Raw genomic sequence first — 26,025 nt, forward strand, 5'->3', positions numbered from 1 at the left:
AGAAGTGAGATAAACATTAAAAGATGACTAACCACTAAGTAAACAGTGTCCCTAAGTATTGTTTACATTCTATTACTTATTCTGTTAAATTTCTTTTTCTAACTCCTCCCTCATATTTATAATTTTTGAGCTCTTAAATATTGTTAACCATTCTCAAGACTGTATATATATATACAATTAAAATTATTTTTTGTTCATATGAAGTGGTATTCCATAGGAAAGTATCTGGAAAATACAGATATCTTTCAGCTGATGCAATCAACTGTATTTTTAGCTTCTCTGAATGTATGTAATTTTGCTTCAGAAAGCAAAACATTAGGTACCTTCATGTAACCACCCAGGATACTAAAGAAAACTGAATTCCACCGTACAGCTTCTTATGCTAGAATCATAGGTTATAACAGATTATTACACCAACATATGCTGACACCATGTATATTCTTCATTCTCAGAAAAGCCTGTAATATTAAATATTAAGAATACATGTAACATCCTATTATTTCGATAGGGACATAGATAAAAAAAAGCACTGATAATTTAGCTATGCAGCTGGAAAACTGGAAAGCTTCTTTAAGAAAAACTCTTACATCAGTGCAATTCATTTGCAGTTAAGTGACATTTTAACCATTTGTTAAGGGGATAAAAACAGTATTGATCAAGTCCTAGTGTTTTCAGTTCTACACAGATTTAGGCATCAGCTGCAAAAATCAAGCGACACCAAGCCATGTAACCCAAGTACATACCTGATGTGAAGAGGCTCTGTGGTTCTGGTGCTGTAGGCCAGTCATTTGAAGTTTGTGGAGAGCTGGGGAATGGAGGAAGCCCACTAGGGATGGGGTTAGGGTGTCGAAAGTTGTCAGAGAAGAGTGACTGTGATTCTGTTACAGCCCCTTCAAAAGGAGACCGTGCACTGTGATTAGATGAACTGATGGGTATGACTGGATTGGGTTTTGTTAAACCAGGCGGTGGTGAAGGTGTGTCACTGTTTGTTATCTGTATGCAAAAGAAGAACAGAAACAATTAGGATGTGAGTCTTTATATATGAAACATTCTTCACTAAGACAGTTGAAAACTTTCCTCAAAACTTTTGGCTGCAATTAAAGTACAAGGTCAAACAAAAATAAACAGTAGCATTTTTTAGTTTTGTTAAAAAATATTATACATTTCAGAAAATACTTGCTTTTCCAACTACAAGTTGCACTAAGCCCTCAAACTCAATTCTTACTTTCAAAGCATTTATCTTTATGTCTTACCTGCTGGGAGCTGTCACCATTTCCTATACTGATGGAATCTGAAGGTTTGTCAATAGGGCTGCAAAACCAGGAAGGGAAAAGAAACAATAAGAGACTCAAATATTTAATGTAAAAATCAACATTTGATTCTGACTGGTACAAAGGCCTTGAAATAAAGGCAAAGTGAAATTAATTAGGAGGAATTAAGATGGGAAAAAGTCCACTTATATTTATGACAGGCTTTTTTTAATCATAAGCATTCCAATACTTTGCTGTATACTGTAATAATTCTTCCCACCACTCTCCACTCTGCTTCTTGACTGTCCTGTTAAGCAACAAAAGGAAAGTTTTAAACATGTTCATGGTAAACTCTATGCCATTAAAAATAGGACTCTTGTATTATGGCAGTATTCTGCAGTAGTCAGTTCCATCTATGCTACTACTGGAGAGAAGCTTGGGAACAGATCTGTTTTCCAAATAACTAAGTTGTCAGCTCCCATAGAAGTCCTAAATAAATCTGGGGAGAGATAAAATATTAAATTTACTATTTAGTCTTGGTGGCAATTTAAGCCTCCCACCAGTCTTCAAGCTTTAACTCGCAGAAAGTAGTTCCAAGGTAAGAAAACTGAGTTTCAAGATGACAGAAGGGGGAAAACGCAGGCAAAGACATAGCATAAAAGACATGGCACATTTCAGGACTCAAGATTCTGACAGGCATCTGTAAATAGCCTTAATTACGATAGGTACCACACTAGTGAAACAGTATTAGTTCAAGTTCATATGAAAATCTCTGCTTTACAACTTCAAGGTACTTTCATTTTTATCTACCCATAAAAGATGATGCACAAGCACCAGGCTGAACAATCCAAATCAGTCCTACAGAAAAGGACCAGAAGAAAATTAATTTCAGTTCCATTAGGAGGCCAAGATGAGATGCAAGTCAAATTACAGGCACAATGTGTTAGCACAAGACAAATACAGATACAGTAACTATTTTAACTGGGTGCAGACTTCAGATTCTACCTAGACCTTGTTTTCAAACATCTCTTGCTGCTGCAAAGTTGAAGCATGGCACAGAGCCACACATCAAGGTAAAAAATTCCTAGGACTGTTTCCCCCCATATTTGTTTTCCCCATCCCAAAAGACTGGAGACTCAGCAGAATTAATTCTCCATTCTAAAGAAACTATGTAAGAGTAATCTGTCAATAAAAACAATTTTTGTGCAATGGAACAATGATTGAGTCAGTGTCTCAAAAAAATAACTGAAGCTAAAGTATTCATGACTATAAAAGAAAAATCAGAGGAACACACTTGCAAACAAGCATTACTCTGGTGAAGATTTACAAATACTTTAAACTCAGTAGTCAAAGAGCATGAATGAAGTTTTTCCATTTGGAACATACTTCCTTGGGTTAGTAATTTCTGAATAACTATAGCAAAAAAGTTTGCTGTAGACTTCTGACTACACAATCATTCTAACTATAGAGCTGATATTCCAGCCAAATTCTTTTCCAAAAGCTGCTGACAGAAGGCCACCATGCTGCAGTTTAAAAAGCTATGTATAAGACAGATTTTAATGACCATCTAAGTGCTGAAAATGTTTATTACATTTGAACCTGCCTAAGGAGCCTTTAATTGTAAGACAGGCTTCTAACTCTCAAGAATTAATAACATTCCTTCTATATTGGCTACAATATTCTTACCTACATTTAATACACCTTTTTCAGAAAAGACAAGAAGGAAGCTCCATGTCACCTCAGATGTAACCATAGGATCATACCTCAATGAAACTATTACACCTAACAAAAAGGTATGACTTCGAACAGCACTCACAATGTTGATGCATCAGTTCAGTATTGATTTAAAACCAAGATAAGCTATCTAACTGGTAAAACCACTTCTTGAAAGATTAGGGTTTATCTTGTTAATTTTCCATCCAACCTGTGAATAAACCCAACTGACATTACCTAAAGGGGTCCATAGAAAACAAACCAGCATGACTACACACCACCACCAGAACTGCAAGTGATGCTTATGATGGAAAAGGACACCAGTTCAATTCAAGGAGGGCACCAAAAGAAGAAAAAAAAGTGTTGGTTAGCAATAAGGAAGTTATTGCAAGCAGATGAACTACCTCCTCTGCACAAGGAAGTCTCAGTTGAATCTGCTGGCCTGTTGTTCCTGTTCCTGAGTGATAATCAGGGTATTCTTACCTCTGCGGTTGTGTTTCTGTAACACAACTGGAACACAAGAAGATGACAGATATTCGGTCCTAGTATTTAGCTTCCTTCTATTGAAGCTTTTCCAAGTGACAAGCCTCCTAATGTATAGCAACTAGCATGTTACTTCTGTGGAAGCTTCTGAATAGAAATTAAGAGCTCAGATCCGGCTAGGACCATGCAGCTATATAAGCTGTTGATCCCCTGGTCATTCGGTTCCCCTCAGCTCTTACCTGTACCATTGCTTACTAACTTCTTTTTAGTGTTCTCCTGCACAATGTGCCAATCAGACTAGCTTGGTTAGGCTAAGTCAAACTTTTTGTGACCTGATCAGGATTTGAATCCAGCTCTCCAACCAGAGAGACTGGAGAATCATTCCCTCCACATCAATCAGTGAGAGAGAAAGCAAGCTATCTGAAGTATAAAAGGCAGCACAATTACCCGAAATCTGAGTCTGCACCATCTGGAGTCATGTGTTCTGGGTCTGTGCCATTTTCTAATATAGGAGGCGTTTTCCTGTGTTCCATTGTTAAACCGTTGGCTGATTTACTTGAACTCTGTAATGATGGCCAGGCATCTTTGTTATTACTGTTGGGTCTGGAAAAAGGCAAGAGTAAAGAAAAAAAAAAAAAAAAAAAAAAAAAAAAAAGAGTTCAAGTTATGAAGAAAGTGTTTTTAAAAACTGTAAGTACTGGGGAAATTAATCCTTGTGCCAGACAATCCATACAAATAGATTTATCTGGATATTATTTCTCAGACTTTAAATGGTGATGACTTAAAAAAAATAGTGGGGATGGAAGGGAGAGAGAAAACTGGGGGGGAATTCAGTTTTCTTCACTGGATAGCTGCTCTGCTAATGCTGAAGCCCAAATTTGTCCATTTGGGGGAATGGAAAAAAATTAAAAGAAACAAAAATATACTGACAGCTTCAAGTATCCAGACCTACACACATCTTATTTAGAATTATTTGCTTTATCCCACAAATATTTTTAAGTTCTGTGAATTACAAATGAAATAACTTTTTAAAAAATGTTTTATATTCCAGACCCTATCAAGCCTGATCCCAACAGATGAAGCTTGTGTTTCACACCTACACAAGAGTCCACAGTTTTACCAACAGACCCTGAGACCAGCCAGGCCAACACACTGTTCATTCATGTTATTGCTCCCTTCATTTCTAGTCTAAAGCCCCAATTGTTTCCCTTTTTGAAGTAACATTACATTTAATTTCAGAGTGCACATGAGATCTGAAAAAAGTTAAGGAGAGGACTCAAAGCCCAAGTTTTTGCTGAAAGTAAACTGAAGCAAGCTGAAATACCTATAACTGAATGCACTGAAATACAGTGTCATCTCCTAACCCTACACTCCTACTATAAAAGATCTGCCTTTGTTTTCTCCAATTCCTTTACATGAACTTTAGCTTTTTATTTGCTTTATTTAGGATGCTGGTTTTAGTGTTCAAGTGCTGTCTTTTTTTAATGCTTATTTCCTATGAATTTTTAAAAATAGGTATGTTCTTCCCAATGCCCCCTTTCATTAATATGTTCTTATTACAGGGTCCAACATTTACTCTGTATCTCTTGGTCAATTAAGCACATTCAGCCTTAACCTGATACACAGATCTGATCTTTGCTTTATACATATTTGAAAGACAGCAAGTTGATCAGATACTGAACATCAAGGAATGAACGCACATCAGCAGCAGCACACTAACAGTCACTTAATAAGCTGCAATCTAGATATAACAAAGCTTTCGATCATTAGCACATTTTTTTAAATATAAAAATTTTTGTCTGCTGCAGTGCAAAGCCATCTCTACATTAAAACTAAATTGAAATTGTCACAGTTAAAAGTTTTGCACTCAAGGAGAGAGTTTAAGAGGAACTTTTAGGCTTTGGGGGTGGGTTTTTGTGCACGTGGGGTTTTTTTTTGTTTTGGTTAAATTCAGAGCTGCACGCTTCTAAAGGTCTATCCTCTAAAAGACCTGCAAGTGCTTAACAAGTGTTTCCACTTGTAGCATAGGAAAGCATTCATTTCAGTTCTTTAGAATGTCAGTGGCAGGGGGAATTGCTTGATCTGTTTTGAATGTGGAATATACCTCTAATTGTAAGTGAATGCAGTCACCATGGCAAGCTGTCAAGTGACATACCAAGAGATGACTACCCTCATACACAAAGTGGCACTGGGAGATTTTAACATTTGCATTCAGCAGCAAGAAAAAAGGTCTGCAAGTTGGCCCTTTCAAAATCCAACACAATTGTGAAAGAGCATTTATGCTCACTTTAAGAAACTGTTTTCTACTACTAGATATTTATAATTAAACATTTACTATTTAGAACTCAACTTCTGTTCAGTTCCAGAGTGAAACAGAAATCCTGCACCCTAGAAACACAAGAACAACCACAAAATCGTCAGAGGGTCTGACAAACTGCCAGAAATATTAATATAGTATCAACGAATGAGACAAAAACAAGAACCCATGTGGGTAGAAAGCTGTGAAGGAGAACAACATGCATTCAACAGCACACAAGCTACATCTTGTACTGATGAGACAGGACTTGAAGAAACATTTTAAAATCTCAGCTGCAAGAAGAAATTAACTTTGCAACCCAAAAGATGGTGCCTAGCCATCCATTATCAAAGAACAGACTCTCTGTTGTGAAAATGTTCAGCTGACAAGAGAAATTAACTCCAGAACACTTGTTGCCTTTAGAGTAACATGCCATTTTTTCCACAAGTGCCAAAATGTTAGCACCACAGACTGGCCAAGGTCCAATTCATAATTGCTTTTTGAAGGCTTAAAAGTTTGCTGCAGTTCCAGATAGAGCATTCTTCCTCACTGGTTTCATTTGTTTTGCTGGGATATAATTAGGTTTCAAAGTAAGATTAGGTGAAACTTTTAACAGAAAATAATCAATACTCAATTGCAGGAAGCAGTGTATTTACTTTACTCGCTTACCTTCCAAGTCAATATGGAACCACTGCCCAAGAAATAAGTGGCACAGTCCTTAAGAAAAGATCCAACTGGATACAGTCAAAGAGCATATGACACTTCCCTCAGAAGTTAAAAGAAAATAATGCCAGCACACCAGCTGGAATATCAGTTCTCAGAATTAAATTCTGCTTATTCAAGATCTGTTGGCAATATTTTAGCTATAGTATCCACTTTTTTGCTTAAACTGCTGTGCAGCGATGCTGCCAGTGCTGAATTATTGTCTGAAATATTCAGTAGTGGATAAACTGGTGCACAACGCAAACCCTGATTACAAGGCCAAGGTTTGTATGAAGTGCAATCTAACATTTACATTCCACTCTGCCTATCTCATTATGAAGATCCTATAAAAAAAGGAGTGGAGGAAGCTGCTAACAGTTTTTATTTCTTAAATGTGACATTTGAGTGGATAATTCACGTAAGGACTGTTGACCTTAGGCTTTCATTTATCTTTGTGTGACTATGTACTCACATGGACAGAAACCTTTTCATAACTTACCGAGCAAACTACTTCAACAAAATACTATTTTAACAAGCAATAACAAATGATATCTACAACATAGTGAAAAAAAACAACATTTAATTTTACTAGATGAAGCCAAGAAGTCTTTTATTCACATCTTGTAAACTCTTATTCACACAAAGGAAACTGATTTTGCTTTCAATTCTCAAGGTCCGTATACTTAAGGTAAGGACTGCCCTATAAATCATGATGTAAAACACACAATAAAAAAACCATGTCAAGACTATAACTTGCCTTAGTTGTAAGATACAGACTGCATTCATCATGACACCATACCAAGAAAGCTGACACCTGGTCTTTAATAAATATTGTTTATGCAAACAGAAAATACAAGATCTTGTTTTGGAATAACTCATTCTGAACTAGTGATCCAAATACTCACAGCAGAAAACCATTTATTTACTAAATATGACTCCCATTCTCTTTGTATTAGAACAAAGTTGTGCATATGTCTCTGCATGAATAACTGCTATCAGATGTTATCATATTATAGCTACTGAAAAGAGCAGGTAACTTAGGGATGCGATAGGAATAAGAAAGTTTTCTTTGGGAGTAACCAGGAAGAAAGCATAGCCAGGCAGTCCAGAATCAGTACTTACACATCATACCTCTGCAGTGCTGTCACTTTGTTCTTGTTCTTGTCAACTGTACCCGTAGATAACTGGAGAAAGTTGGGGTTTAGTTTGTATAATTCTTGCAGTAGTTTCTGTTCATATTCCTGGTGCTTACCCGCCTAAGGAAAGACAAACTCAGAATGAGCAAACACTGGCTTAATATATTATATATACACAAAAAATATTTGTTATATAAAAATGTACATATGTACCTCCCAAAGCTTAGTAATTGAGCTTTAACAATTTAACAGGTCACTCCTGACTGAAATGCAAACCAGTGTTTCTCAGTTTCAGCACAGACACGATCTCAACAAATCTAGAGCTTGCCTAGAAAGCATCTGGATGTATTTACCAATTCATATTTTTTTAAACTTCTAAAGCAGAAAAATAGTCACAACCTTATTAGAACTTGCTTTTCAGTTCAAATTGAGAGCTTCTCAATATATCTTAAGATAAGTCTCAGAGGCAACCTGCATTTGATACAGCCATACTAAGCTGTTCAGAAGACAAGGAGAAGAGTCTCTCTTAAACCAAAAGTTCCAAAATGTATGTAATTTTATATTGGCTTAATAAAAACAGCTGAGGTGGTCTGAGTGTTACCTGTCATGTGATGAACTAATCAAATTAATTGAGAACAATTTCTTGCTTTGAGGGACTGATGAGGCTCAATCCAACTCCAGATATTGAATCTGGTGAGTGAAGAGTATTCTTCAGCCTAGCTTACCTGTAACATTCTGTGGCTAAGTATTTAACACAAAACCAGAAGGATCCACCGCCCAACCATTTAAATTGATATCTCAAAAAAAAAAAAAAAAAAGGCAAGGCAAGCCTTCCAATTTTTTGTAGGTTGTTATACTCCTCCAAGCTAAGAATTACTATTTGCAAGTTAAGTGTCCTAATGAATTGGATCAAAATGCAAAATGGAACAGTAAAGTAGTCAATAGCTTTTATCTAGTTACCAGATACTAAGAGATCTGCGCTGCAAACATTAAGCAGCTGAGTAAGAATAAACCCCCCAGGATGTTTTTCATTTCGCTAAAGACTTCAGTGCCAAAAATCTGAACAACATGGCCAGGAACATCAGGCCATCCTAAGCTCACTTACCTATCACATAAATGGCGTGGGTTGGAAGGGACCTTAAAGATCCTCTAAGTTCCAAACGTCCTGCATGGCAGGAAAACCTCTCACCATACCAGGTTGCTCAAAGCCTTTCCAACCCAGCCTTGAAGACTTCCTGGGAGGAGGCATGTATAATTCCCACCTTCACTTTCAGACACTTCCTGGAGTTCTACCAGTTCTTTTCAGTTTGTCACAGTGATTAGCAATATTGACAATTGTTTAACCTAGACTGCAAGTTCATCTCCTAACATTTTTTTCAAATAGAGAACTAAAGTCTGTGACAATGAGTATTCAGCTGTGTTACAAGGACCTGTACATTTATATACACTAACCCAGAAAGCTGGTGCACTGAAAGCACACTGCACTTTTCAATAGTTGTGTAACTTCCAACTATTTCCAAGAAAGCAATATGGAACAGAGAAGAAAGTTTAAGGAATGTAACGAGGAATAGGAAAGGAAGATTCATTTAAGTCACCAAGATCAAGTATAATTCACTCAAGACTTCTGAAAGTACTCTTACGTGAAACTGAATTCCTGGCCAAGGTATTTTATCAATTTTAACAGGTAGTTACGCCAAAGGACCAACAGATTGCCATGGCCTTCTACAAAAAGGGCTGTAGAAAAGATCCTGTGAATGACAAGACTGCTAAATTCAACCTCCATCCTTCCTAAGATGATAAAGTCTGTCTTAAAAAGAAATTTTAAAAAAGATAGATGTTCATGGATAAAAACAATCTGCTGAGAATGAATCTGAACACCTTCTGTAAAGAATCTGAACTACTTCTGTAAAGAGGGACCCTACTTCACTAACATGATGGAATTCTATGGATATCATCAATAAGCACACAGAGAATCCCCAACATTTTAAAAAAGCCTCAGATAGAGCTTCACACCAGAAGTTACTGCAAAAAATGTTCTGGGATAGAGGAAATGTTCTTGTGTGGATTGAAGCTGGTTCAAAAATAGAAAGGTAAACAGTAGGAATTACTCCCACTCTTTTAGGGTGCAGAAACAAAAAATGAGGACTGATGACTGGCATCAGTTTTATGCAACACTATTGGCATGCACCAGAAGAGAGGGAAAAGCAAGTTATTTGCTGACAAAACCAAGTTCTTTAAGTAGAAAACTGCCATACTGATAAGGAACTCCAAAAGAACCCCAGAGAACTTGGCAAACTGGTGGCAAGTCAGTTTCATCAGAGATATGTCAGGTAACACACACCAAGGGAAAAATAGCTTAAACCATACAAATGTTCCACTGATCTGTGAACTGGCAGTTACAGCTCAAAGAAGAGATACTGAGGTTACTGCCAACTGAAGTTGTTAGATGATTATGCATTGGCAACCAAACAAAAAATGTGCTGGGCATCATTAGGAAGGGTACTTAAAAAAACAAAACACAAACATAAAAACCTCCACACACCACACTGCACAGAAAACACCAAGGACTGCTGCATTAAACTTTGCTTCTCTCACATCATGAGTATGATGCGCCTGACCTCTGCACACCAAGGAGGACACAGCTAGAAGGTACAGAGAAGTGCAATATAAATTATCACAGAAAGGGAGGAACTGCTTTACAAAGAAGTTTAAAAGTCCAGGAACTGTCTGATTTAGAAAGAAGGCTGAAAGAGGTGAGATAAAGTTTTACAGTCTCAAAGTTGAATAAGGGTTTTGTTTTTAGCAAGTACTACAATGCTAAGATTAGGGGACACTTAACAAAACTAACTGCAGACCACTATAACAAAGGCAAAAGAAAGCACTTTACAAAACAACTTGTGGATTTCTGGGGCCACAAAAGACAATAGTGTTGACAAGCAGGTTTGAAACGGACTAAACAAACCCATGACTGACAGCTATATAAAAAAAACACACCTAAAAAGCCTAGGTAGGAACATACCCTCAAATATGTATAACATAACAGATCTAGGTGGTGGGAGAAATACAAGGAAACGAACATGGAAGGTGGCCTTGTTTGCAGGTTTTCCTTGAATTACTGGCTAAGAATTGATCTCCATCTTTTTGACTCAGGAACACTCAAGGGACTTCTCAATCTTCAAAAGCAAGTTATTTTTTTTTTCATTGCATTTTCTAACTGTTAATTTCCAATATCAAATCGATTAATCACCTTTTTATTTCAAAATTCATCTCTGCCCTAAGTTTCAGCAAAAGGCTATTACACACATATTAGACTAAATTATATACACTAAAATACACACATGCCACATTTCATGTGATCCCCATTTATGACACTTACCTGCATTTCCTCTTTTGTGAAACTGGCCGCTTCATCCCCCAGTTCATGTAGATACATGCAGTCTGGTTTTGGACACTGCATATTTTTTAGAAAATAACTGCAATATTTTGTTGTACCTAATGATGCCTGAAAAAAAAAAAATCATTACTGAAGTACTGGAGGCCAAGAGCACTTTTTACAGTAAAAGAAAATAGCTATATGTGCAAAAAAAACCCCCCAAAATTCCTTCCTATGGCTTGGAGTTCCACCATAATGCATTTTTTCATGCACATGGACTAGGAAGTCCAATTTGTAAGAAATCTATATACTCGAGGATTAGAAAATTAGGATGCATTTCTATTTTCCTCAATCTAAACAAACGCCAAAATAAGAGCCTCAGTAAATATTTGCATTTGTAGTCGTAAGAAGCCAAATAAGTAGTTATGAATTTGTATTACATGAAAATGGCTAATGTTTTGTAGCAAGGTCAGGACATCAATATTAACTAGATGATTTTGCATAGCCACCAATTTGGCCTAGTCAGCCTGAATACCCATTTACACAAACAGGAAAAGGAAAAAACTTGCACTTTCCAGGGAATTTGAGAGATGTGGCATTTGGACTGAAGAAATGCTCCACAAAAGCAGTCAGGTTTTCACACTTTGCTATTAAGCTATACAGCAAAAAAAGACACTGTAGGAAAGTGGGAGGTGGTGGTGCATCTCCTACTTTCATCTCAAGCTTCTTTTTTCACAAGTTACCTGCTAATCCCCTAAAACCTTGCCTGCTGAAAGCTCTCTGAACTTCCATGTCATGATTAATGCCAGGAAGAGAGGTCAAAACCCAATAAACTGGGGATTTTTGTTCATCAACACAAACATATCCATAAAAATAAAATTTTATACAAGGACCAATATTAGTGTCCTAGCACAAATACATAAGAACATAAAAATATTACCACCTTAAGTGTTCTGCCATCTACCACCACATTGTTGACGCACTGTATGGCTCTGAGAGCGTCTTCTGACCGGATGTAAGTTACATATGCACTGGCACTTGGACCCTAGAAAGAAACCAACATTTTTCAAGTTCTACCCACCAGGCAGACCTGAACATTAAGTTGCTTTTTCAGCAGTTCATTTCATAAACTAGCACATTCATGACTAGATGTTTTCTGCAAGAAAACAGACAAAAATAGTGCAATTCATACAGATTTAGATGTGATGCATAAAGAGTGGGGAAAAGAAATGCATCAAAATGTTGCTTGAAAAATACTTAAGGTATTTTATCCCTGAAATGTAGATTAGTGAATAAATGCCATATTGCTGCTTCTTTGAAGGTACTCACACTGACTCCCAGTTTTGAATATTTTTACACTGCATCTTACATCCAACTTTGAGGCCTGATTGGACAAAGCCTCAGTTACCTAATGGCAGTTTGATTTTTACAACACTTTTTTTATCTTTTAACTTTTTTAATCTATTGCTTCATCAGAAATAGGAAACCCCATATTCACTCTGCACATATTTCTTATCTCTAAGGGAATTTAAAAATCACAAAGGCCTCTGACTTACCTGTGAGCCTGCATATGATGTACTGTTATTAATAACAACTTTATGTATTTTACCAAACTTCCCAAAATATTCTGGTCGTTTCAAAACCTACAAGAAAAAGAGAGTGGTATACTGGAAGGTTAAGTCATATAGGTCTGTACTTACTATTGTTTAACTAAGCAACTAAACCTTTAATAAAAAAACGTGTCTCTTCTACAGAGAGGAGGAGAGCATGTAGATGTAGATTATTTCAGTTATTTGCAATACAAAGTATGTTGCTACTGCAGTAAAGAACTTAAATGAGAGATATTCCACACTTTATGCTTTATTTTTCAAATTTCTTTCAGTATTCAGATTACCCAAACCCTACACAGGCAAGATACATCTCAGTCAGCATGAAATATCCCAATATGTGTCTATTTAACAGTTTGTGGAAAAAATTAAAATCACATTTATTGCAGTTTTAAAAGAAGTAACTGTCTTAAACTTGCATTCAGACATATTAACTGCTAGGAGCAAAACACTGAATCCTGACTCACTTGCCTCAGTGCAAAGAGAAAGAATAAACCAATTAGCTTGAGAGGCTTAAGTTTTCAGAAGACCAGACTAAGTACAAGGAGACAATATCTGACACTTCCTAGGGGCAAGAAAACATTTCAGCATCAACTTCATGCTGAAATGAATGAGTATCACAACTCTAAAGAAAAACAACCTCCAAACCATTCCTGTCTTGCCCTTCCTTGCATCAGTTAGTAATAACATACAATTTAGGGATCCTGTACAGAGCAGGAACATCTCTAGTACACTGAGCAACTCTGCCGAGTAACGGTTACCTGTGTGCCAATGGAACTGGCAATATATCTGACACATTTGGTACCAAAAGCCTTTCTCTTCCTATCTCTGAGACAGAAGGTGCCGAAGTACTGACCACTCAAACTGAAGCTAGATCACAGACTCCTAGAACGGTTTTGATGGGAAGGCACTTTAAAGGTCATTTAAGTTCTAACCCCCGTGCATGGGCAGGGACACCTCTCACTAGAGCAGGATGCTCAAAGCCTCATGCAACATGTCCTGGAACACTTCCAGGGAGGGGGCACCCACAACTTCCCTGGGCAACCTGTGTCAGTGTCTCACCACCCTCACAGGACAGGATTTCTTCCTAATATCTAGCCTAAGTCTACCCTTAAGACCGCTATCCCCTGTCCTATCACCACATGCCCTTTTAAAAAGTCATTCCCCAGCCTTCCTTTAGCACCTGGAAGACTGCTATGACGTCTCCCCAGAGCCTTCTCTTCTCCAGGCTGAATAACCCCAACTCTCTCAGCCTGTCTTCATAGCAGAGGCTAAGGATATTTCTAGCTCTAGACAATAATCTGAGACTTTAAAAAGGTAGATTTCCCCAGCTCCACCTTCATATTAAAAATGCATAGTACTGTTTAACCATACTGATCCAAGCGCTTCTTTACCTAGCTATCTCCTCCACCTTCTCAAGGCAACACCAATGTCTTCAAGATCTAACAGCATTAATCACATTTGGAACATCCTATAGAACCACAGGGCATGCTGTAGAGACAACCAGTCACCCCCTCATTTCTTCTGACTGCTCTTCATTTAATCAATACCCTTTTGAAAGATCCTACACCCATCCTTCTCAGGCATCATTCCAGAGGAAAATGAAAATCCTGAGTAAAAAAAAAATAATTTATTCAAGTGTCTTGTAGATTATCCTAGATTATCCTTCTAATAGGGCAGCATGGCCTTCACAATTTTCCCATGAGCATGTTAACAGAAGTGGATCCACCTGTATTCCATTATGATCTACAGATCTATTTCCAGAATCAGAAAATAGCAGCCAATCTGCCCTTCCAAATCATTTTTATTTTGCAGGAGGTTTTTGCCTGCTTAAGTGGAAAACTTGAGTATATTGAATACTCTTTTTGCCAATCTCTTTCTTTCAGAATAGGTTTCTTGGAAATCAAGTAATTTTGGTGCTATATGCCATATTGAGTAAATACAGATTATCTCCTGGCATGACAGTGAGAATACAGTTACCAACAAACCTTGTAAAATCCCCCCACCCTACACAAATAAATCCACTTCTAATTACTTTAAGTATTTTGTGTGGAATTATCTGAGGTTTAAAAGAAGTTAATTATATATACACTATTCTCTTACTCAAATCCTGGCTCTGGTCAAAAAAAAAAAAAAAATTACTACACTTTTCAGTAATAAATAGCACCAAGCCAGTGTTGGCAGCTGCTTGCAAATACTTGTTGCTACATTCTTATAGAAACTGAAGCGTTAAATGGTATATCACTTTAACTTTGACTTTTCCCCTCATCTCTCTTGTGCTTCCTCTCCACTAAATGCAGCTTTTTGTATTTCATCTTTCCCAGTCTACCAAAATGCAGCCCATAATCTGCAAGTCCTCAGAAAGAGCCAGAAACAGACACTTCTATTTGATCTTTCTCCAGACAATTCAGTCCAATCAGGCGAGTTTAACTTAGTACAGTATTTTTGAAGACATCTATCTTATCCTGTAGTACATTCCCCCCATACTCTAATTCAAGGTACTTTTACTCATTAGAACTAATTCCATTAGGCCCCTGAAGATGACTAATGACGGAAGTAACAAAAACATCTTGAACATTTTGTCAAATGAAAGGCTTCTTTTTGATGATGCAGAGTAGCAAGCCAACTCTCTCCTGGGTCTTCCTCTTACTAAATTTTTTCCCCTCAACTGTCATCAGCCTTATGCTCCCCTTCCTAGTAACACTTCAAGCACTGGCTTTTTATTTCTGTCTCAACAGGTTTTTGCTACACTTTATCATTGTTCTTTATAATGCAACCAAACCCCCATTTTAGAATTGGTAGTACATGACACAGCTATATAATGCTAGCAAATCCTGTCTAGGAAAATAAGTGCCTAAAAAAATTCCTTAAGCTTATTTTTAGCTTAACAAGAAGTCATTTTTAAACAAAAAAAAAAAAAGCCAGAGCATTTGTACTCCCCAAAGCAAAGACACAAATACTTATTGAGGTTATTTTGGAGGAGGAAGCTGAGTAGTCAGTCTCCTTTTAGAAGACAGGACCTCAGTGGCAGTGAACCTTTTCAATGCTGCTTCATTTTGTACCCACCACAGAGACAGTCACAGGTGGGCACAAGGGTATTCCAATGGTTCCCTGACACTAAGTTAAGAGCAAGATGTGCAAGTGTGAACTACTCACCTCTGGATCTGCTAGACGCTGAGATAGTCCTACCACAAACACAAGGTTCTTCTGTACAACCCGTACACTGGCCAAATGTTTGCGATTCTCTGATATCTTCTGTTTCCTCTCGTTTTGTTTCTGTTTCTTTTCATTTTTTATCCTTTGCAGCTCTTCCTGGGAGAGTGGTTTGTACACTGCTGGATCTTCTGGATATGGCTAAATGTAACAAATATCATCAAAACCAACCCATATAAGAAAACACATTTGAAAATAACTTCTCCTGATGTTTTAACACACAAATTTCCTTCTTCTCTTACGCTGCTCTGATTGCTATGGCCAGTCACGTTATAGAAGTAGAATAAGCTTTCCTTTAGGAAAAGTGAACATGTTGCATATTTTCATGGAATTCTCCTATTTATAGACATCATACTGATTTGGGCAACAACCACATTCTAACCCAGCTGCCTAGTCAGTTTAGTAACACTAATAGCAGCTGCAACATGACAGCCAACACATCCTGTTAAGATGTCACCAACATAGCTTAGTAAGCAGGGTGAGAGCATGCCCTGCATATTCACTTTATATTTAGTTGCCTGACACAGATTTGGATGCTTCCGTGTACTAATAAAGTAAAGACTACAGCTCACATGTAATTTCAGTGGTCCACAAGTTCCAGAGAGCAATACCATTACACAGCTCAATTTTTACATGGTTAACTTCTTCTAACGAAGAGACAGATTTCAATACAGCTAATGCAAACTGATTTAATAGTACTCTTGCCATGTCTGTGTATCAGTTTGAAACTTGGGTTTTGTCTTTCCTGGACAAAGGTACATTTTTAACCTCAAGATTATCATCTACAGATTACTCTTCAAACACAGACATAACACCGTAGATTTTAATCTTCAAGGTGTCTAGCAGAAGTACAAGTGTCCTCAGAGTTACCTAGAAAGATTGCTCTATTCATGCAGTACACGGCTATAAAAGCAGTATTTTAGCCTGGTCTTGTAGAGTAAAAGGCACTGTCCTCTGCCCTGAATTACTTCTCAAAGCAATTCCTTATTCCTTACCTGTCCCAGTTTTCTGAAGACTGAAAAATTAGATTTCACACTTTATATACAAAGCAATGCTAAGCACGGAAGTATATAAAAATGTATCTCAAACAAGTGTGTCTAAACACTGAGATCAAGTAAAAAAATGAGACTAGTACAGCAAATGTGCATTAAAGACTTCAGGTAAAGAAAATGAACAATATGTTTAATTAAGTTCTTTGCTTGTACTACCATAACCAAAGGTTTCAGGGTACAACACAAGAAAAATTAACTTTTTCCTTACTATCCTCTGTTAATGGCAGAATACAAAACTAGCTGTCATACTACAAGACTTGAGAAAAATCTTCTATGCCAGGTGAAAATACAATTTAAGTTTACATTAAAAGCATGTACTTCTCACACTTGCATGATACGACTGAAAGAGCCACTAAGTGCTTAGACCTGACAGTTTTCTGAGTACATCTAAAAACAAGACCTGTTCCACAGTTTTGAGAATTTAAAGTTCAGCATAATTATGCTATATTCAAGACATCTTCTGAAAATATGCTACTGTCAACTTCAGCAGATGACATCTCACTGTTATACACCAAGTCCTCTGGAACATGTTTTTAGTATCACAAAGGAATTTTAAACTTGTAAGATACTTTAGCAGTAGCTAAAGGTACACAGCCAAGTCCTCAACATGAAAACTTAGTAAAGACTAATGTTACTCTTGAAGAAGAGTTTAAGAACGTACGATTTGTTAGAAGTTATGTTATTCACAAGTAACAGATTTCATAACATACCTGATGAACAGCAATCATCTGTTAAGTAAGGTCATTTGGGATTAGCTATAGCCAATTATCTTATTTTAACACACGTACACAGAGTAACTTTGCTATTTCACTTAAAGAGCTTCTCCAAGTCTGTGTTAGTCAATCATGTATAATAAAGCACAGATATTGTTTTGTTTTGGGGAAGAAAAAGAATGCTTGACAAAGAGAAAGCTAATTTGGTTCTCAATCTCAAGCCGAGTTTGTATAGGAATGGGAAGAAAAGAAGTGCACCAGTATTGGTAGATACAGTTCCAAAAATAAAACGGCTTGCCCTACATCAAGTGATGTGGTACCATACCCACAATCCATCTTTTCACAGATTAACTCCTTTTGTACATCCCATACTATGTAAGGCAAAGTTTGCAAGTGTGCTGCTCTCTGGTACTGTGCAAGAAATGAACTCCTAGTTTTCAGGAGATTCAGTAAAGCTCCTGAACATCCAAGAAAACTAAAGCAAATAGTGCAGAAGTTCATCAGCTGCTTGGTTGCCAAGTATAGTCACATTCAGAGCATATTGACTAATGCGAAGCAAGTCAGAAAGTATATTCCTTCTCTGTACCACTATTTGCTACTAGAGGTCCTGAACATTAGTCAAGAAACATCCAAGGTAGCTCTAGCATAACCTGAGCAGAATGTTTATTTGTCCATAGCAAAATTACTAGTTTGTACAGGAGAGCACAAGAAGTACTGGGAACACACAATTAAAATGCAACTTGAGAATTGGGGAAGAGACATTTCTTCATGTCAGCATAAAGTGTGACATTGACTAAATAAGGATTTCAATCATTAAGAAGTAGCAGCAGTTCATTTGCCACCATGAATAACAGCACTTGTTTGAGCAATAGGATGATCAAAAGTTCTCACTAGACACTGTAGAGCTGTATTATATATGAAATGTTTCATATATATGTTCATCACTTTTACATGGTTAATGCTTCTAAGGAATACGAGTAGTGGAATATCCTGACTTGCAGGACCTGTAAATGAATCTGCATGCACCTCTTCAAACCTGAGAATCAACCAGAAACATAACACAAAGTGATAGATTATCTTCCTATCTATATATAGTGACATGACGATAGGTAAGAGATGGTGCATTTAAGGAGGGAGGAAGGAAAGTAAGCAGAGCACCAATATTTCAGATGCTAACTCTAAACAGAACAGTAAGGATTGGAAATTCTGTTCCTTTCAAGTAAGGACAAAGTCAGTATACAAATTGAGTAATTATTTCATCTTCAGAGTGATTTCTTCCCACAGTGTTAATGAACTCAGATGATAGCTCAACTACAGAAAGAAGACAAGCAGGGAAGGCTGGTGGAACATGGGTCAGAAACCCAAGGTGGATTGACTGTTGATGTATCTCACAGCACCATCTCATTGGTTGTTTACTCACTGTCCAATCCTACAAAACACAGGTAGGACCACAGGTACCCAAAGCTCTCAGGTCTTGCAACAGCTGAAGTGGCAATGCTGATGACATGACCACTAATAAGATACTTAATTGATTAATCTCCTATCACTGATTCCTTAGATGGTAGAGGATTTGAGATCCAAGCAAAGTAGCTACATTGTGTTATCTGCATTTATGTATTTGCAGATGCAAGACATTAAGAGATGTCAACATCGCTGATTAAATAAGTTTAGCCGAGACCCTCCATTTAAGTTATGCAAATGCTCTTCAGCAAAAACCATGGAAGCCACATGAACAAGATGTGCCAACATGGAAAGTGACCAGATTTTGTTTACACTAAGTGCAAGCTGCTGCAAGTCCTACAAGCACTTCATCAGAAGTTCAAATGTCTCTTCTGCAGTCTCGTGTCTTTCATTTGAGATGGTCCCTGATGAATTCTCAGTCTTCCTGACTAAATTTGTCTTGTCATTTAAGTTTTGTTTTCTTTCAGACTTTTTTCTCCCATGTTTTCCCAGTTGCTGAAAACTGAGCTGGGATTTATCAAGCACTTTGCTTTTGTCTTTCCCAGATGAGTCACAGTCCTTCCATACAACGGATGTACCAACATTTCTCAGTTGCTGCCTTCCTACCAAATAGGTCCTGAAATGAGAAATACAGAGGAAGTCAATAAGGTTTATGCATAGTATACACTATACTACTTATATAAAGAATTTTTTAAAAAGCCATTTCCTATGTAGTTCTAAATACCAATTGTTAACCAAACTACTTAGTTGTGGGATTAAAAGCACCAGAGGAAACAACATTCGGAGACTGCATTAAGACCAGGTGTTCCTTTTATGCAGAAGCCGAAGGAAGAGAACATGGACAAAAACATGGTTAAAACATGTTAGCTTCTTGATCATAAACGTAGCAGCTTACTGTTTCTCTCCATTTCTAAAACAAGGTGCTAGGAGGAATAAAGCTCACTAAGTCAAAGAACGGGAGAAGGTGGCAAAGCCACATCACAGGAACAGCCATATATCAAGTTATTATTTGGTGGAAGGGCAAAGCAATTAAGAAATGCAAAGGAGCTGGGTTTTTTTCTTGTTGGATTTAAAAATTGCAACAAATAGCACTATGGTCTAAGAGTGCTATGCTCCATTAAAACAACACAGGGAACTGGAACAGTACGAATTATCTATATGACAAAGAGCAGTTAAGCCACTCAATTTTGAAGAAAAGAAAATTGAAAAATCATTGCAAAGATAAAAATAACTGGCTTTACCAGCAAGACTGGTGACCTGTAAACCAGCTTTTGCCTACAGAAGTCCCTAGTGAGGATAGCATTTTTTCCATTCTGATTTGACTAGTTAGCAGCTATGTCAGTCACAGTTAAGAAATCCATTGACTGAAAAAAACAAGGCGGCTTGCTTTGCATCTTACAATTGATTACAACTACAGCTCTGAAGGGCATCAGGCACTCTAAGGAAGCCACCTCTATTTTTTTAAGGAAGTACTTTTTGTAGTTAATGAATTAAACAGAAAAAAAATGAGTTTATTTCAGAAGATTCAATGTTTAGAAAGCTTTTAATGTGTTAAGACTAAAAAGTACTAGTTTCCAACCAGCATTCAAAATAAATTCATACTAGTACCTTGCTTTCACAAATGAAAACAAAGGAAGTGTTCATCTACTAACAATAGGAGGAATCTTAGGACATATGAAATGAACTGACTGCAACCGCATTAACATATTCTGCACATATCAAGCTATATAACAGCTTGAGCATGTAGAAGTATTTTCTCCTTGGTAGAAAAAAAAGTAAGCTAACATATTTTCAGATATAAGTAAACCAGAGACACTTAGGAAAATAATGGTATATATGCAATGCACAGTTGAGATCTACCAAACTAATGGCATATGTGCCACTACATTGTATAGCCAAACTATTTTATAACAGACGTTTCTGAAATCTCCTCCAAACCTTTCAACCAAAATTCCTGGAACTTCACCAGCTCCTCTCCACACAGTAGTGATCAAATCAGCTGGAGAACTCACATTGCATTCAATACCACTGGCACAAATAGCAGTTTTCTACTATGTAATTTTGCATAACATAGTCATCCTTGCTTTAATATATGCTTATTCACAGTTCGTTTTGCAGTAAGTATCCTGCACTAGTACTTAACATAAACTTTCTTGCAAAAAAAGTTGTTGCCTTGCCATTTTCTGCACTTCAGCATTTCTAGTGGTTACAACCAATACACACTGTAGTAGTTACAAATTAGAAAACTGCTTAGAACTTCACCCCAGAAACTTTACTACACTCGCACAGGAGCTATTTGGACACACTGCACACAAACACACATACCTGGCTCAGAGGGTTCAGCAAAGTTCAAAAGGTGGCTTCTTCCAACTTATTTGATGCTGCCATCAACTGCATAGCTCAAAATAATTCCTTTCCAAGATCCTGATGGGGTCTCTGTGCAATGTTGTCTTTGTCTATGCTTCTCAGCCTCTTCCATACGAATCCCCTACAATCCACCGACAGAGCTGCAACTCTACTCAAGAACATCTTGCAGGCCAGGGATGAATAAAGTATCAAGAACATAATCCTTGTCCATTGTGAAATAAGAGGTCGCCTTCCTCTTCTGGAACAGTCAGTGTGCTTCATTCCAATTGTAGCACTCATTCCAGCTTTTTTCCCAAAACTGTTTCTTTAGAGCAAACTGTATCCAATTCAGCAAAATATTTGCACATCCAGACATACACCAGATTATTCCAGGGTAGAATGTTCAGCCTTGGCAGTATCCATATTTCAAAAAATTCAGATACCCAGAGGTAGCAAGTAGCATGCTGCTTCTGTGACTCTTCAAATATATTCCACATACTTCCAATAATGAACAGGCAGAGATGAATCAAATAGTTGTTGGCAAAAAGTAGTGTAATAAATCCAAGTAAATGAAGCAACTCAAACAGACAAGGAAATTCCAGAAATCTCATGTTGTTCCAGAATATAAATCTGGTTGTACTATGAAAATCACTATACAACATGTGTCATCTTACAGTAGGTATCACATGTAGAGAGTGATCTGGCTGATGACAAGTGGATCTTCCTTGTAGAAGACACAACTCAAATATGACAGCAAATTTGTGCAATTTGTTAACAAACTTATTTTGCTGTGGGACAGCCTTCAGGCTTACAGAAGTGTCCAGACATTACCAGTAATAGCTCTAGTGTAGTCAAAGCCCAAAAGAGCAGCAAGAAAACATGACTGGAAGTGCCTACAGAAAGCCATGGCGGTGAATAAAGATAGTGAGACCAAATAAGATTACTTGGGAGTCTGAAAAGAGATCTGTAACGCGAGACAGGAAGCCAACAAAGGCATAAACTGAGGATAGGATCACAATTAAATAGCAGGAGAAAGAGCAGACATTAGTAGCTGTAATTACAAAAAGAGGAAGGTCAGGCAAGAAAGTTACAATCCAAGGAAGTCATTGAAGATACTGAGAAAGAATTTTATTAAACACTGAAGCTAAGGAAATAATGAGGTTAAGCAAAACACTAAAAGAGGGTAAAAATAATTAAAATGAAAAACCAGGCAACTTAGTGAAGCTGAAGTTTATAGTTGTGGTCCAACCAAAGCATCAGCCAGATGTAAATTAAGAGACAGGGAGAAATTAAGTGTGACTCTCAAAGTACTACCTTTAAGTATTTGGCAACAAGATCAGAATACTAAAACAAATAGATTTAGCCTAGATTTTAAAATGCTTTAAAGTTTAACACAACTGGATATATTTTCCAAAGGTTTTACATGTTTAGTGTCCAGAAGAATATGAATTAAAACCTCCAGTGCCACAATCAAAATAAGCAGGTGCTTTATAATCTTGCTTCAGACAGACTGCTAGTTTAGCTGAACCTTGGCCCTCAGCAAACCCCTGATGTTGGAATCCTCACTGTCCTTCCTGAAAACACCTTGTGTTAAGACATGAGCATCCCAACTCAACAGGTTTTTGGTTTGGGATTTTTTTGGGTTCTTCTGGGGTTGTTTTGCCAGTTCTCCCAGCATCAGCATGCCTTGTTTCTGATCTACAGCTTCCCCTATTAATCCAGTTCTGAATTTAACAAACCAAGACTAAGCTGCTGCACAACAGCTTTGATGCATATGCAGATAGATAATAAAAGATCCAACACCTCACCCTTGATCTGGCCAGGACTAGAAGAATGTTTCCCTGAAGGAAAAGGATGTCTTTGGTACCAACACAATGCAAAAGCCTTGTAATATGTGCAAGACAAGCCACTGTTCCAGGATATTTACCTTTCTGCAAGCAGGACAAAGTCCATTCTCATCAGTGCGGATACGATGCCAACAGAAACGGCAGATTTGGTAGCCGCAGGTGCAAGGGAAGAAGTTGATGTCATCAATTTCCAGAGGCTCCATGCAAAGAGGGCATTCCACAGGGTCTTCTTTAGCATCAGGGCTGCGAGACATCTTTATATGTTCGCAGAGCAGCAAAAGTTTATAATAACTTAATAGACCAAGAAGGTCAGCACTTGAAGGTCTGCAAGAGAAGAAGAAAAAAAAAATTAGCACTTTTGACCTCCTATTTTTTGCACGTTTAAGTATTTCAGTTGGTCACTGTTTTCGCTCTCCCCACACAGATCATCCAATAACACAAGTTTATTCCCTAAGAAACCTGAGTTTCTCTTCCTACTTATGAGTCACATGAGAAATATAAAAGATGGTACTGGTGATGTACCTCCCCATCTGGATAGGCAATCACTTCTTTGGCATTTCACTAGCCTATTTGGTTTTCAAACTGTCAAGTTGTAAAGAAATACTTAACAGTGCACACCATAAATTGCTTCTGAGTTCTGCCAGAGCCTTTAAGTATTGCTTTCCCAAAATCATCTACAAATTCAAAGCCAAATCCTTGAATGTAGGACTTCATGTTTAAGATAATTTTATTCCTTTGCTAAGAGATTTGGAACACCATTTAAGTCATCTATTCAGACTTTTCAGTAGAGTTACAGAATTAACAAAAAAAAAACAAAACAAGGAATGCTTCTTACTCAGAAGGATTAGTTTCTTTGTCCATCTCATTGTTTTGGTCCAGAGACTGATCTCAAGATCAACCTGAGGACTTGGGCATTAACAAAGATTTGTCAGGTACACAGCTTTCTACATGTGTAAGACAATTTTCATCGAGTCATTTATGCTTTTTATCAGCATCCAATTTATACCAAGGCACAAAAATATGCATATGGTTGAAAAGACCTTAAATTTTAACTGAGAGTACAGCCACAATAAGATATTTCTGGATCAGAATTTTGAAGTGAACCAAAATTCAGGCCACCATTTTGTTAACTAATTTCTTGAACTCAGACGCTTGAGTATGCTTCTGTCAGTTTAAGAATGCAGCAAGAAAGTTAGTTTCAGACCCAAAACAAGGCACATAAAATCATCACAGAGATAATCAATCAGTTTGGGGTTTTGCTCTTTATTTTCCATTTAAGTAACACTGGATATTTGAAGTTGTACCTAGTCTCAGAAAGCTGCCTCAATCCTGCATGTACATGAGAGAGAATTAAAGGGCCACAGTAGAATGTTTAGGTGGACATTTTGGAGAAAAAAAAAAACCAACCACACACCCACAAACCTAGAAACTCACTGAAAAGCACTGAAAAGATGTGACCAGAATTGCTGATCGGGTGGCCATACTATCTGTAACAAACCACACAACTTCTTTACAGAAAAGTGAGCTCAAAAGCTTTTTTTTAATCCAAACTCTTTTTACAATTACGCTTTTCCCAAAACATTAGTCATGTAATTATAATTTATCCACACACACAATCTGGAGTCCCCTCTACTTTCCCATTGACTTTTCTGTTGCATTTTTAATCAAAACCTACTAGATCATGTATGCAATCTTTTTCCTGGCTTTTAGGAGCAAGTCCAGAAAAATTCTCACATCCACCTACTTGAACAGCAGCAACATTTACTTCTGTCTTCGGAAATAAGCTGACTGAAAGTTTTGAGATCAAACCTTTGCTCAGAGATTTCTCTACATTGCAGTGTTGACCTTACATATCTCTGATTCAATACTTTAGCAACCCAAAAAAACATTATAGTTATAATTGTCAATACTCTAAACCATACTTCTTTGCATGAAGTTTATCTTGCAAAGCCGAAGAGGTTCCAGCTCAAGTTGGGACCTCCCACATTACAGGACAGGATCAGTTTAGCATCAGCCCCGCTATACTTGTCCCTGTCCCGCACATCTCTTCAGGGACAAAAATTCCTCTGCAAGCAGTCAGGAGAGAATCCTGAAGAGGAACAGCATACATGCACACAACCAAAGCACCATCCAAATATATGGCAGAGAGTATACAGCTTTGTACAGGAATAGTCACGTTGCAGTCAGGCTAACCTGTGTTTACAAGCTGATACCAGAAACCTAGACTAATTGCAATTTAGTTTGGTAGGGAGTTTTTTGGTCTCTAGGCTCAAAGTGCAGCTCTAGTAAACATGTATCACTGGCCTAGACAGAAAAATTCCACTGGATATTCACATAAGAATAAGGATAAGAGAACGTATTTTAGATGTGGTAAGCACGATTTCACTACACGGCATGAACTAGCAATGACACCGTCCCATTTCTGACCTTCACAGTGATTAAATCTAAAAGTTAAACTACAGTAATACATCAGCTTTTACTTTGTTATCTGTGCTTCATTAGTACTATATTTGCAATTCATCGTGACAAGCTCAAAACCAGGTTCTGGGGCCTTAACCAGTGTATTCTACAGAGAACACTAACAGAATCTGACCCAAAGGAAGGAAAGGACTAGTTTGCTTAGCAGCTTTATCTTGTTTTTAAGAACACATTCCCACTGGCTGAAGAGTGGGAGCAACTGTTAAAAGGCCACAGCACATTATTTAATTGCTCATTATGCAAATAACTTTACAGACATTTCTCCAGCAACCCCTCCATTTCCTGTAAACTCTTCACACTTGTGTAGCAGCATAACCATTACAATATGAAAATGACTTTAAAAGAAAGAACAGGA

The 26,025-nt window shown here is 37.4% G+C and overlaps 1 protein-coding gene across 5 annotated transcripts in view; it reads right to left on the minus strand.

Annotated features, from left to right (window-relative positions):
- CNOT4 (CCR4-NOT transcription complex, subunit 4) overlaps nucleotides 1-23,513 on the minus strand; it is a 43,517-nt gene extending 20,004 nt beyond the window's left edge. For 2 of the 5 annotated variants that reach the window (XM_009999020.1, XM_009999022.1), the window contains exons 1-8: nucleotides 23,273-23,510; nucleotides 15,717-15,914; nucleotides 12,510-12,596; nucleotides 11,897-11,998; nucleotides 10,957-11,082; nucleotides 7,576-7,700; nucleotides 1,254-1,311; nucleotides 744-993 (exon numbers count right to left, since the gene is read on the minus strand). In XM_009999020.1, the coding sequence (XP_009997322.1) occupies nucleotides 744-993; nucleotides 1,254-1,311; nucleotides 7,576-7,700; nucleotides 10,957-11,082; nucleotides 11,897-11,998; nucleotides 12,510-12,596; nucleotides 15,717-15,914; nucleotides 23,273-23,446 (1,120 nt within the window). In that variant the 5' untranslated portion in view covers nucleotides 23,447-23,510. Of the gene's footprint in view, nucleotides 1-743; nucleotides 994-1,253; nucleotides 1,312-3,893; nucleotides 4,050-7,566; nucleotides 7,701-10,956; nucleotides 11,083-11,896; nucleotides 11,999-12,509; nucleotides 12,597-15,716; nucleotides 15,915-23,272 lie in introns of all 5 variants that reach the window. The other 3 variants (XM_009999019.1, XM_009999021.1, XM_009999018.1) reach the window with 2 other exon arrangements.
- Between the last annotated feature and the right edge of the window lie 2,512 nt (nucleotides 23,514-26,025).

This window comes from Chaetura pelagica, unplaced genomic scaffold (genome assembly GCF_000747805.2).
Source record: "Chaetura pelagica isolate M959 unplaced genomic scaffold, ChaPel_1.0 scaffold725, whole genome shotgun sequence".
In the NCBI taxonomy this organism is placed as follows: domain Eukaryota; kingdom Metazoa; phylum Chordata; class Aves; order Apodiformes; family Apodidae; genus Chaetura; species Chaetura pelagica.